Below are 15,257 nucleotides of genomic sequence, written 5' to 3' on the forward strand. Positions count from 1 at the left end.
CAAATTTTGTCTCATAGTCCAGTCACAATTGACAGTTTTAATTAATAATAGGGTTTGAAACAAACCTATCTTCAAAACTTGAACGTTTTAATTTACATGCCAATTCTAAATACTTATAAATTCATTTACAAATGCAATCAGAATACATTGGAAGTATTTTTTTATTAAATCGTCCCAACTACTTGTGAAACACTTTTCTGAGACTAATTTTATAATGTGCATCATATAAAGAATGAGACGAAGTCTTTTTTTGAAAAAAAAGGTACTTTATTTTGAAGAAAAGATAGGCATGCTTTGTTTCATAAATATACAACTTGAGTCCAATCTCAGAAACATCAACATGAATTAATGTCTATAATATGTTCTCTTAAAGTCTATGATAAACAAGGTTTCCAAATCATTTTCAAAATCCTAGATGGTAGCCTCGTTTTAACCTGCCAACTTAATAATTAAGAGAAATCAGGTTAACATTGAACATGACCATATGAACAGTTCCAATGCCTTTATCTTATCAACATAATGTGTATTCAAGTACTGAAAATGAGAAGAAATAGTGCCAACTTGAACAATTAACAAAATCTGTAAGTTGAATACAGACCAGATTAAGCATTAACTAAATTCCAACAACTCATAACTATCACAGAGATTTAGCTAGGATTTCAAAATAAGAACCTTTGGCAGTCTAACTGGGGAAGGTGTTATTTTGTTCAAATATTTGATTTCTTAAAACAAACATTCCTCTTTTTATTAAATTAATTGTTTAACTGTGTTTATTACCATTACATTAAATAAATAACCTGACTTAGCATCACATTACATGAAACTATATTAAGGGGATTATTACAGACATTTGCTGCAGAGATGGCACTTAGCACCAGCCTCTGAGCAGGTCTGGAAAATCCCAGTATCATAAAAAATGATCAGAAGAAACCACCAGCCTGCACAATGGTATTATATCAGCAATGTCCCCTAGGAGATATGGCTGCAGTGAAATTGCATCACAATGCTATGCAAACCATTGTGACCTCCTTGGTCACAATCAAATGACATCACTAATCTCTCTGCCACTGAAGCTGGTTAGCTGTCTGTCTCACACTCATTTATTGAGTTATTACTGGTTATAACTATTCCCAAACTAAAAAAGGTGGAAGAATGATTTTAGATGATAACTTGAATCTCATCCTCGTATCGTTTGAGATCAAACATATCAACACGCCTCCACAATTTGATATTTAAAGACACTTGCGTGAGACACTGTTTCACCCTCAAAACTCATGCAACCTGCCAAATTCAAAATACCAAAATTAGGATTCACAAGTTGTTAATCTTTTCTCCTTAATTAGCCATAAGACAAAAGAAATCCTACCATCATGTCTGTGATAAGTCTCCTCAAAAACGTATGGAACAATAATCATAAAAAAACTTGTTTGGTCAATACTTTTATTGGTTGTAGTTTAGTAGTAGTAATAAGAAACCAACAAATGAGAGGCAACTAATTTCCTGACACATCAGCACAGTAACTACGGACCAGGGCACAGAAGAACCAGGAATATGTATACACCAAACTGTTTACTTGTCAACAATTGTATTGATACATGACTTCTGTGTACTTGTATCTGTATCAAAATTACAAAGCAAAGTTTGTGTGAACATTCAGTGTTCAATTTACAGAAAAATTAAGAATAAATTACAAAGACATCCTACCACGGAAATATATATTTTGGAACAATTATATAAGGAACATTTTCTTCTTTTTTAAATGTTGCTCTATTCATTAACTACCCAAGTTTTCTTCAGATCATGTTAAAACAATAGAATCTAACAGCAACAGACTAGAAGTTAAACTATGCAGCACTAAAGGGAGGTAAGCATGTACATAACACTTGCTGTACACACTTGTATGTTACAGAGAAGTTGGGGTAACGGTATCTCTATGTTGCTCCCTATAAACACCACATAGATACGGCTACCGCAGCTAATTACGAAGATGCTCACGTCACACAAAGGCAGTAATGTACAGGGATGTGTTTATAACCATATTATAATTCACCTTTCAAACAGATAATCACATCAAATGTGGCTTCTAGACATTATCCAAGGGAGGTAACCCACAGCCACTGGATATGGACAGAGACGATCAAGTTGTTCTCAGCTACACAACTAGTACCATAAAACTACCCACTAATTGCAATCTGACTAAAGCTATTTCATTTATTTATCAAGGATAACTGGTTCATACATACTTCCACATGGAGATCTAGGTAGTCATCTTGGAGTTAGTGAGTGAATGAGGTTTCAATCCAGCAATTACTGAACCAGTCATGATGGAAAGAATACCAGAATATCATTATTAAGTTATAATAACAAATACAAACACCTAACGGCCATCAATGTAAGTAAAGAGAGGACTTACACAAATATTCAGATAATTTTGGGGGTTAGGATGGGAAAAAGACCAAATTTCATATTCTTTGTTTGTGGTTACGATTTTTCTGAGACACAGGATCTGCCATGAATCGGACTCCAGCATGCAGTGTTCAAACCTCAGCATGAATCCAAAGAGATATCATCCTTTTGATGATGCTAATGTTAAAGAGTTAAATGTTTGGAGGGTCCCACGAATCATATACAACAGCTGCAAATCTCAAAAGGCCCCCAAACCCCCTCATTTCTAACACTGCCTGGATCAAAGTCTCACAGACATATGTACAAGGTTTGAGTGTGCGTGTATTTGTTGTGTAACACAACAATAAGCAATATTCAAGCTATAATCGAGTCAGGACCAGACAATCCAGTGAATAATATTGGAGCAACAATCCACACCACTGGAGTACGAAAACATGTCATCAGCCAAGTCACTGGGTCTTGACCACCTGATCTGAAGTCGCCTCGTGTAACCAGCATAGGTTGCTTGGGATGAATTCTAACCCAGGATTGCCCCTTGGTACAAGCTTTGTCTAAAGCCACATGACATTCTGGAAGTCTTAGCCACATTTGATATGAGCACCAGGAAAGTAAAAGCACTGGCTATTTCTCTGTATGGACATCACGACAGCCAAACACACATACATACGATTGTTACCATAAAAATACCCTTACGTAGCACATCTTCACTTATACATTTTTACACATTTGAAAACTTCCACCACAATGTTTAAGAAAATAAATACACCAACAAACATTACACTAAACTAAATCAGTAATATAATGAAATTCCTTGAGTTTATTGGCTCAAAACAAAATAAATAACATCCATTTCAATTACAAACTTTCACCATCTATTCATATTTAACAAAGGAAATAAACCAATTTAACACAGTCGTTCATGATGCTTATACATATTTGATTTCCCACAATACTGGTGTCTATAAATGTTGGAACGTAATTATTACACTAAAACCCCATATTTTCTTTGAAACATTAAGGAAGTCTCCGGTCATAACCAATCTGTCGACGATGGTGGTGTACAGGCGGTGCATGACAATGATCTCAGTTGGATTAAGGGTTGGAATAATGATGTGAGGGGTGATGATGGTGATGATGAATGTATACAATGAGAATGAGATCCATCCTAGGCTCCGGTCTCTTAAACCACGCGTCGCACTTCAAAGAATCTCTTAAGGTAGTAGACTTGTCCTAGTGTCATCGCAACCAGCACCAGGGCCTCGAAGAAAGACCATAGCACCACACGTGAGTTAGTGTTGTCGTTGACTGAAAGATGAAGAAGCAAATCAGCATAGGTTTCTGTTACCATGGTTAAAGTTTCATCATTAAGCAATATGTTCTGCTCCAAATTAAGGATGAAAGCCTAGAGGTCCTTGCCTTAGACCTCATGTTATAAAGGGTTGGTTGGTTTGTTGTTTGACACCACACTCAGCAATATTACAGCTATATGACGATGGTCTGTAAATAATCCAGACTGGGCCAGACAATCCATTGATTGACATCATGAGCATCAATCCACGCAATTGGGATCGATAACATGCATCAACCAAGTCAGGGAGTCTGACCACCCGATCCCGTTAGTCGCCTCTTACGACAAGCATAGACGCCTCTTACAGCAAGCAAAGGTTGCTGAAGACCTATTCCCGGACTTGTCATTGTCAACTTTAGGAGGTATTATACGCAAGTACAATGATTAACATGATCAACAGACATGTTTTCCACAATCAGCCATTATTTATTTTTGTGTCTTCAAATGTGAATTTAGTTCCCACAAGATATTTTTTCAAGGTAGTCATTGGCTACCTCTGAATTTTAGGTCGAATTGGCGACCGTTTTAGTCACAACTTTGAGGCCTGAATGGTCAAATCAAAGTAAGCCGTGATGTGTATTTAGACATGAGATAATCCAACACAACATCTATGTTGCTGATGGTGGGCTGAGACATTGCTGCTATACTCACTAGCTCTATGGATTCTCTCTCGGACTTCCATGTATTCCTGTTCGTGTTTCACGCCAGTCAGGGCGGTGGACAGCTCATTAATCATCTCCGCCAACTTGTTGTGGTGAGCTGAAACAAGGAACATCAAGACCCTTGAGATCAGGAACATCTGTCACCAATACATTATCTTTTGAATGATAAGAGGTGACCAAAAAGTGAATATCGAGTAGGAATGTATACATGGTATACCCTGTGTTTCATTCAAATTACTGGTCACAATGCAATAGATCGTACCTCCATGTCAGAATTATGAGATCTGATTGGTTGATGTGATCTTGATAAAATACTATTGGGAGGTAATACATTTCTCCACAGGAGAATAAATCCCTTATACCCCTTCACGAACAGGACAACCTGCACATGGATTTCTGAGAGGCAGAATAAATCTCTTATACCCTGCTTTCACGCAAAAATATGTATGCTTTTTCAAAGTCAATGAAAGTCACGTGACATCAAGTTAACCTGGAACAGCTGATTTCTTATGAATTTAGAATTTGTTTTCATTCTTTTACAATGTCATATTATAACATGTGGGTGAGGTAAATTCGTTGGAGCAGGATCATGGTATAAAATCGAACACAGGACTCATAAAACCCTATGCATCCCTCGTGATCCCGCTACAACTTATAATAGCCTGAAATATTTCTTCAACCTGATTATGCTACACTGACAAAACAGTGGGTTGTGAGTTGATGAAGAATTCTGATTGGCTGAGACCCATTCTATTACTTTCAATGTACCTCGCTAACAAGCATGATATATTTCTGATATTCCCTGTTGAATTACAGAACTGTTGGCAGTCCACTGGTCCTTATAATGATAACATATAGCAAACCCCTTAAAAATGGCAAATTTCTACTATAGTCCTTATGATACCTTAACTATTGGACAGTTTTGCAGGGACGATAGGACTTGTGCCAATTTCTGACACTGTGTTGGCATTACATTTGCAACATACCAAGCAAATAATTGATGTAAGACTCCAATTTCTAAATGCTGCTTATTTAAAAGCCGGCAAATTATTCGGGTTAGTGGAACTCAATTAACATAAAGGGTACATCAACTCATGTCACTTGACCTGACTGACCCGACCAGTCCTTGCGTTATCCCTGTATGTCAAGCTCCAGGCAGGGTAACAACAAGTAACATTGTGTGGTAAGAATATGACATCATCTTGTTCACAGCCTTTCAACACGGAACTGAGAGACCTGACATCTTTTTAATGTCATTCACATACTACTTGGCATTTCACATGTGAAATTAATACTAAATGACATGTTTTCCAATGACATTGCACAATCATTATCGCATGCCTATTCAGTTCACATGTACAGGGACATAGAAATGTATTTAATTTCAACTGTGTCACAGGGCACATAAAAAAGATGTTTAGATGTGTCTGTTGGAAATTTATTTGTGACAAATTTTGATCCATTTTTCAAACAGACTTTCATCACTTAATGCTCCCTATAATTTTCTTGAGCCATGTATTTACCATGTTTACAAATTATCATCCACATTGGGTATTGATAGTTTTCTTTTCGTAGTCACTATATTTTTACTAAATTGATACGGTAATCAATCTAGATGGTTTGGCTCATTTCATGTCATTGTACCCATACGAGGTCGATTGTTGCTTATAATATCAATCACTGGTTTGTCTAGTCAATGTTTTCATCATTTACCATGCATTCCATTTATCATTTTGATTACAGACCATTGTGACATGGCTGGAATATTGCATGGTGCCACATTAACATGATTAAGTTTGTTTGCTATGTAAACACACAGCAAAAATCGATTTAATTGATTGATATAATAAGCAATGACCAATGCTGTCTGACAATGACATGGAGTCATTACTAATCAACCATTGAACCGAGATATAGCTAAAACGGCACCTCGGCAGAACAGCACCTCGGCAGAACAGCACCTTTTGGCGAAAACAGCACCTCGCCTAAAGCGAAAACTGCCTTTCGAAAACGGCACCTTTAATTATTTTTAACCTTGGTACTGAAATACTCCCCAACACAGATTGCAAGGTGCAACTAAACTTATTGTGAAAACATTACATGCTTTGAAGTAAAATAAATGAAATAATAAACTTGCATGGTCACTTGCAAACAAGTAATTGTGAAATGTAAATTACCTTTAACATGTTTAAATATTGTTTAACAAGTTTACATTAGAATGATTAGAAATTAGCCTCTATTCCAATTGATTGGGAGGCGCAACTAAACTTATTGTGAAAACATCACATGCTTTGATTACTTAACTCAAATTAACTCAATGTCAAGCTGAAACTGAGTTTTGGTGGAAATGTAAAAGAATTGGACTCAAGTATACTGTATATTTAATATTTATTTTAGCAAGTAGGAAATAAATAGTAACTTTACAGATATTTCATATATATCTCCCCTTTCCGCCAACAGCCGACATCACAAGAATGTTTCAGCGGATAACAGACCATGTCCCCATCCCAAGGAAAACATATATGCTACAACATAAGATAATAAAGCATGTAAATAAAGCATATAAACTACTACATAGATCGTTCTTATCATTACAAAAAATTGAGGTGCTGTTTTTGCCCGACAAATAGTAGCTGTTTTCGCCAAATGAAATGTCATTTTCATCTGAGAAATCAGTGGTGTTTTGCTGAGGTGCTGTTTTAGCCTGCACCCCACTGAACGAGGTCATTGAGCTTGACCACCCACACCATTAAGACCAGCATGACCAGCATATGTCGCCAGGATATGCACTAACCCATAATGCCCATGGGGTTGCCAGAACAAACCACCTAAGCAGAGCATCACCTGATTACGGCCATTACGCAAGTTCATAGAAAGAATGATCACCTTAACCATGTTAACATAAATATAGGATTAGATTGGCAAGTGGAGTTTTTGCACCTACCATCTGTTTCCATATTGTCTTGATCTTTTGGCTTCTCCCCAATATCCATAGTGAACATTACAATCTTGGGTGTCATGGTGGACATCTTGTTGCTGAAGCAGTATTTATAGACACCATCCATGTGTGCAGCAAAAGTGTATTTGCCGTTTGACTCACGGTCTCCCGAGTGGATTACTTTTCCCTCCGGACCATAAATCTGCAAACATCAATGATCACCACAATAAGTAGTGCGCCTATTACAGTAGGATTTCAGGGTTTGTTTCAATGTCTATAACACCTCACTCAGCAATATTCCAGCTATGTGGTGGTGTCCTGTAAATAATATAATCTGGACCAGATAATCCTGTGATTGATATTATGGGCATCGATCTACTCAATTGGGACACCATGCCACGCATCAACCAAGTCAGTGCACCTGATCCCATTGGTCGCCTCTTCCGACCTGCATGGATTGCTGAAGATTAATCCTAACCCTGATCTTCACAGGATTTTATTAGGATATTATGTAACCTAGTATACATGTTCTATAATTAATTCATTCAGAACAAATACAACCACCAACTGTCAAAATATACTTAACCTAATAAATGCAATAGTGAACATACTGAGCATTGCCAATGCCCTTGTGCTTTCCAACACATCAAATTTAGTATTGCACCTTGACCTGATTATCGACAAAAATAAACCAGTGAATTTTCACTCATATTTTGCCAAAATGCTATCATGGCTATTGTCTGATCATTTCTTGAGAAAAATATGTAATTGAAAACAATATATGATAAGAAGTGCACAAAATCCAACATAACTCTATGAGGTGAATTGTGTATGATATAACAATCCCCATTATTTTCAAATCTTTTCTCAGATAAAAAGGATAAATAAGGTCTCATTTGTAATGCACAAGGGCGATTTAGTGTGTCCAGCTGTTAGTGGAAAAACTTGCCATGCTTTCAAATGCTTATTCTAATGCTTTATCACAATCTGAACTGTTCCAGTTTGCTTTTGCTGGACTTAGCCTAACAGTCAACGTGAATGGAGCTGGACTTATTAAAGGCAATTTTACACATTGCTTCGAAAACGAAGCGTTATGACAGCGTTTGGTGCGAAAACTAGACCGAAGTGTTATGACAGCGTCAAAATGTTTTCAATCATAGAATAAACGTTAAAGGTTTTACTTCCAAGATATACAAAGCGGGACAAACAACGGCAGCATATACACTCGAACGCTGCAATATGCCGATCGTTGTCAAGTAATACGTGGTCACCTTGACGTCGATGTCCAGGAAGCCACCTTCTGCCACTTCAAACATAAGGCTCATCTTCGTTCCTGACGTGACTTTATCGAAGAAGCACTCCTCAGCGTGGGCATCTATGTGAATGAAATATCCCTGAATTTGTGTAAAAGAAAGTAGGCAAAGCACCAGTAACGATAACATTTCAATGGGATCCATGATGACTGAAAAATCAACACTGTTTTGCCGGTTTGATAGTCAGCGTGCAGCTGCTTGCCACGTAACTCTAATCTGCGCATGCGTCGAGGGAAGGACCGCAGGTAAGAACAAGTGCTCGTTTCCGGATCTTTCAAATAAAATGAATTATTTGTTGTATTGTGTATGTTGTACATGCATTCAGATAGGTAACTATAAACCAAGCATTATTTGAGCTCGTTATAGCTTTCTATGTTTATTAACAAATGGAGGAAGTGGAGTCCGATACTGAAAATGTTTATTATTGACACGAATACTGTATTCCTACTAACTGCTCTTATTCGAAATCATAAAACGTGAACGCAGAAGAGAAACACATTTTTGGTTGTCAAAATAAAATACAAAAAATTATCAATTCGCGTTAAAAGGATATGGGTATACTTTCTGTCCGCCAACGAATTTTTTTAGCAGCCTCTACATTCCCTTTCGCGATGGAAATTAATTATTATTCTTTTAAATTGAGCCATTGAGTATTTTACTCACCATGTCATCATTCACATTGGGTAATGGTAGTATTCTTTGGGTATTCACTATATTTTACTCGCTTGGGTCTAGTCTATTGGGTATTTTACAAACACGAGTAGACATTTTTTTAAACAATTCTGCTTGAAATGCTTTTTCGTGTGACTTATAATTTGTGGCTGTTCGCGTGTCTCCTAAGTGTCGATATATAAACCTAATGAAACATAAGCGACGGGTGGCGACTTTTTATGCATTACAAACAGCAGCAGAGTTCATGTATATGTGACGCCTGCACACGAGCAGTAATAAAGATATGTAAAGAAATACAAATACGCAAGGTGGAAAGAATACTTTTGGGTATTGAGTTCTTGTATTTGTTCCTGTATCTAAATATACGTAAGCAATCAAAAGTATTTGGGTAATGGTGATAGAACTTTGTGCTTATCTGTAGATAGTTTGATTAATAAATAGGGTTGTATGCTAACTTAAATGTTATTATGTATACAACTCAAAAGAAGTTAAGGGGGCGGTCGGGTAGCCTAGTGGTTAAAGCGCTCGCTCGTCACGCCGAAGACCCGGGTTCGATTCCCGACATGGGTACAATGTGTGAAGCCCATTTCTGGTGTCCCCCGCCGTGATATTGCTGGAATATTGCTATAAGCGGCGTAAAACCATACTCACTCACTCAAAAGAAGTTAAAGACTGCCCGATTTGTTCATATGGCTATAGTTATTATGTCATGGCCAGATTCCTTAGTCACACGAACAACCTGTGTTTCTTGAACTTCTTTTGTGTAGTATATTTGTTTAGCAGTAACTGGATATTCTTATCACACAGTGACTCTATCTCAGTTTCACACAGGGAAATGATAAAAAATATACCGTGACTGATAACGGACAGTATCCAGTGGAGCCGATTATCTCCTTGTGAAAAAAACAAGAACACACTCGTGTTATATTTATTCTGCTGGGTATGCTTACAGTGTGTGTGGATGACTTGGTATGTTCCGACAATACCCTTGGTGTACCAATCATACTGTTATCAAACCCCACGATTTCCCTCAAACATAATCTGCCTGTTAAAAAATAGTTGCTTTACACTTGCAAATTCAGCATTTGCTGGAAGCGCTCGTTAAATACCCAGTAGTAAGTGAGAGGTGAGGTGAACTGGGATTTAATATCGCGTTCAAAATTATTTCACCTATATAGCGTCGTGCATGCTTGTACCAGTCTGGACTTGTGTCGGTTTTACAGTGCTAGGCCACTGAGATACCATGCTGCAGTTTAACGTGAATACCCCTCTCAGAGACAGAAAACTGACTTCGAGCTGATCAGTCCTTGTATTTTCAATGTAGAGCGCCAGACCGTGTAACAACAAGTTCTATCTTTTAATGTATTTTGGTATGACATGGTCGGGGATAGAACCAGCGAACTTCCGCTCCCCGGGCAGACGCTCCATCCACTACGCCACGGAGGCGGTCTCAGTAGTATGTCGGACACGTGTACTCATTGGTTGATACATCACGGAAGTTTTGATGTATATTTACAGTGTCTATGTCACATTCGTGACAATTACAGTAAATTGACCCAATGAGGACGTCGGTTAGAGTAGACCCCCAACACGCCATTGCTGCTAGTGAGTGAGTGAGTATGGTTTTACGCCGCTTCTAGCAATATTCCAGCAATATCACGGCGGGGGACACCAGAAATGGGCTTCACACATTGTACCCATGTCGGGAATCGAACCTGGGTCGTCGGCGTGACAGGCGAACGCTTTAACCACTAGGCTACCCGACCGCCCCCATTGCTGCTAGTATTGATATGGAGACGTCTATATTGGACCGGACAGTCAGGCAGACTAGAAGACTTGGCTGATTGTGTGTCATTGTGCCATGATAGTGTGCATTGCTGCTCACATGTTCAGTCATTGGTTTGCTTGTTCCAGACTCAATTATTGACAAGTTGACAGAGCTGTAATATGTCAGACTGCGGCGTTAACCAAATCATCTACTGTGTTGCTATAGAAACAATACCTATGTACGTTAAATATCAAATAGGCTACCCCACCGCCCACACTGATTATGACAATCCAGTGATTGACATCATGAGCATCGATCTACGCAATTGGAATACCATGACATGCATCATCCAAGTCAACAAGCCTGACCTCCCGATCCCGTTAGTCGCCCCTTACGACATAGTCGCCTTTTATGACAAGCATGGGTTGCTGAAGACCTATTCTACCTCGGATCTTCAAGGGTCTCCTAACATTTGACTAATTGTGACATCCCAACAAAATATGCATTTTAGCACCAATTGAATTTCTACAAATGTACATTTTATCTCTTCTTTAAAAACAGTCCGCCTCCGTGGTCTAAGATAGAGCATCTGCCCGGAGAGAGGAAGGTCGTGGGTTCGATAGTCCGCCGCGTCATACCATAAAATATATTATTTATGGTACTTGTTGTTACCCTGCCTGACACTCGGCATTCGGGGACTGGACAAGGCGAAGTCAGTATACTATGTTTGAGTGAGGTTTTCATGTTAAACTGCGGCATGGTATCTCCGTGGGCTAGCGCTAAAATCGGCATCAGTCCGAACTAGTGAGTGAGTTAGAATTGAAAGTCAACTGATCGGCAATAGTTCAACCATATCGTAACGAGAAGTTATACATTAATAATACATATCTTTAGTCTTAATAAAAACCTGTCTTCGATGGACAGTACAACTAGAATATCACAGAGTCGATTTAAAACTAGTTGAAAATATGTAAAACAATAAATTATAAGTAAACAATATAAAAACGGACTATAGATCACCAGACACAGACGGTAGATCACCATACCAGGGACCATGGGGACTTACAGTACATACCTTTGCTACCTGCATGGGCCCCAGCAGGATTTACACAATCCCTTCAGGTGTTGGCGATTATTTACAAATTTAGCCGAAATTAAAAATAGCAAGTATTATACGATTAAAATTGTGGCAGAAATACTACTACTTTGAATGACGTGGTCTTACATACCCTCTCCGGGTGACAATTATTTTACACTACATCAACACCCACCGAGGATACGTCCACTAACAATATCAGCTATCAAATTTCTCACTACCAAGTCTAAAAAGATCATTTATTATATAAAACAGATGGTTAAAACATTAACAACTCTATTTCTTTAATAAAACACAAACTAACTGAAAGCCGATATTGTTAACAAGACCCTTTCCCTTTTTGGATGGAACTTATTTATCCCTTGTGGTGGCCAAATCAACACAGTTAACCAAAACATGACTGTGATTCTTTCATCACAAGGGATACAGAATTGAGGATCCTCATCTTTTAATAAATATTCATGAGTATGTCGTGAATGGCCAATACGACTCTTCTATATGACCTCTTCAAATCTGGACTGACAACAAAGTAGGTGTAACCGATATTTGGTTTTATTGCATGTAATTTATTTATACCCATTTGGGTGTCCCACTTCTTCGGCATTAGATCTCTGATGTAACACCTAATTAAAGGTTTATAGTCACTGTAGGGGATAAGAAGTGATGTCACAGATTTGTTGAGTGCTGCTTTAGCTGCAGCATCAGCCGTTGTGTTACCAACGATTCCAGCATGGCTAGGCAAACAAAAGACGATGTTGTATTAACCAGTATCAACATTATTATATCATTCATTGATGTCAAGAAAAAACTGGATGCTGATTGTATTTTATATTGCCTGACGACAGGACAGCGAGTCTGAAAAAATAATAAATTCCTTATGTTTAGTCTGTTTATTTATATATTCAAGAGCAATGAAAATAACCTTTGGTTCGGCTGGTTCGGAGTTATCCGGTGATCTAGTTGATAAGTTCTGGATCCAGTTATGGCACTGACAACAGCGTCAATATCCTTGGATCCATCTGTAAATATACATCTGTAAGTCTTATATTAGCTCCTTAACCAGTGCCATAGACAGTCGGGTGGTGGAGGGTTGCCTCCCCTGGATTTTTTTTATATATCAAGTTGCGGACAGGTGATACTTGTACAAATATTTGCCCCCTCCTCCTTGTCAAAAAAAAGTTATCTACGGCCTTGTTAACGGATTATATTCTTGTTGATATATTAATTGATTTGTTTCAGATTCTTGTGTTTTGATAATGTAAGATCCACCCGTGGCTTTACCATTTGCCAAGGTGAAGCAAAAGCAGGTGATATATTCAATATTTGCAGCGGAAATGGAAGGTTTAATTCTGGTTTCTAGGGGTGGAATAACTGACGACTTTCATTTGAATATAATTTGGTTATGTACGATCATGTAATGTAAAGATAATTTGATACGGTGCTGTTAAGAGGCGGTTCATCAGCCTCAATGGAAAGGCTGTCAATAGGAGAAGTTCTGTAATGATGGAGCCATACTCGAGTTTCGAACGGATTAGTGATTTATACAAGTGAAGAAGGCTGGACTGGTTCTCTCCCCATTTCGAATTGGAAACAACTTGGACAAGTACAAGTACGCACACATGCACGCACGCACACACCACACACACGCACGCACGCACGCACGCACGCACGCACGCACGCACGCACACACACACACACACACACACACGTGTGCACGTCGCTGTAAGTGCAACAATCTCGCCTCGGATGCATAAAGAGTCAACACCCGCCCCTCCTCCCCCCAATAGTAATTTGCCAGTACCTAATTTATGTGCCAATTTATATTTTTAATTTTTAAAACTAAAAATGACAACTTTTCGTGCACTTTCCTCCCTCTCTCTGCCGTAGTTGTAATACAACCAGACAACCTCTTTCCCTGTGTCATTCTCATAGGTCCCCCCCCCCCCCCCCCAACACACACACACACACGAATGCCCTTTTGAAAACCAAATGCATGTTGGAGGCCCTCCCTCCCTCCCTCCCTCAATCAGAACTGTTTTAACCTTAACTTGGTGATAAGAAGAGAACATTTGAGATACCCAAACGTAATTTGAACTTGTATTTTACAAGACAGTTAATATTTCATTTCAGAAGAGAACCCTCGTGCTGGAGCGCGCGCGCATAGATCGCATGACACTGATATCTGCCTTACGCCGCGAGTTACGGCAATTTAAAACAATGAACAGTCGGATTATCGGGTCTTTGCATCGCACCTGTGGCGGTCGACATTGTGCGGGGATTAGACTCTTGTGTATCGTGTAATCCACAGGTAGACTGGTACGCTTTACGATCAGGATGCAGACGGGTAATTCCAGGAGACTATAATCCATTTCTCCCGGTTGATGTATGCTTCGAAGGAATGTTCGTAGCAAGCAGTGATCGAGACCCGTTCCATAACGCAATATGTATATTAAAACTGTTGAAACTTCCGTTATTTTAACACGACCCTGAAGGGTAGAAACAAATCGACTACCCGATGTCAACGATAAAATGCCACACAGTCGACATTTTGTATTTTTTCTTAGCATCATACAAGTCAAAGTACTTGGAACGTTTCTCTCCAATGTCTGCAAAATGCAGAGAAGTGATGATGTGAGTTACCTCCCCTTGGTCGGGTACTTGAGTCTTTAGCAGGTTTAAAGGTTCATACAAACGCGGCCCTTTCTTGAGTACCAGCCAGAGCTCTGTTTCTTAGCTTGATATACGTAGACATTAAGATGACTTTTTGGAACGGGACCTGATGAATGTGAGCGTTAGTTTATGGGCAAAATATATGGCGAAAGAGTTCCCATCCTGGATCTCATAGTAACACACTTTATATAAATCTAATAGTATTTGTTGTTTATAGAAATATAAAATAGTATATTAAATTATAACAAGTTGTATAATTATCGTTACGGTAAAATATGTCGAATACTGTTATGCGTTTATACGTGTCGATCGCTGTTCTCAGCGAGCGCCACTGGACGCCCACATTGCGCTATTCATACATAACTAGTCGTAGGTAAACAGTAG

At 38.6% G+C, this 15,257-nt stretch overlaps 1 protein-coding gene across 1 annotated transcript; it reads right to left on the reverse strand.

Annotated features, from left to right (window-relative positions):
- Nucleotides 1–253: 253 nt before the first annotated feature.
- LOC139456171 (transmembrane emp24 domain-containing protein 2-like) lies at nt 254–8,881 on the reverse strand. The gene is made up of 4 exons (XM_071237726.1): nt 8,626–8,881; nt 7,361–7,556; nt 4,406–4,513; nt 254–3,711 (listed from the first exon to the last, which is right to left on the reverse strand). The coding sequence occupies exons 1-4, from the start codon at nt 8,809–8,811 to the stop codon at nt 3,587–3,589; spliced, it is 615 nt and encodes a 204-aa protein (XP_071093827.1). The 5' UTR covers nt 8,812–8,881; the 3' UTR covers nt 254–3,586.
- Nucleotides 8,882–15,257: the final 6,376 nt, after the last annotated feature.

Source organism: Haliotis cracherodii, unplaced genomic scaffold, assembly GCF_022045235.1.
Source record: "Haliotis cracherodii isolate W230 unplaced genomic scaffold, xgHalCrac1.p SCAF_11, whole genome shotgun sequence".
Classification (NCBI taxonomy): domain Eukaryota; kingdom Metazoa; phylum Mollusca; class Gastropoda; order Lepetellida; family Haliotidae; genus Haliotis; species Haliotis cracherodii.

Coding starts and splice junctions, on each gene's coding strand:
- LOC139456171 (XM_071237726.1), bottom strand. CDS start 8,811: ATGGATCCCATTGAAATGTTATCGTTACTGGTGCTTTGCCTACTTTCT. Junction 7,557..8,625: donor TCCTGGACATCGACGTCAAG/GTGACCACGTAT, acceptor TGATGTTTGCAG/ATTTATGGTCCGGAGGGAAA. Junction 4,514..7,360: donor AGACAATATGGAAACAGATG/GTAGGTGCAAAA, acceptor TCCTTGTTTCAG/CTCACCACAACAAGTTGGCG.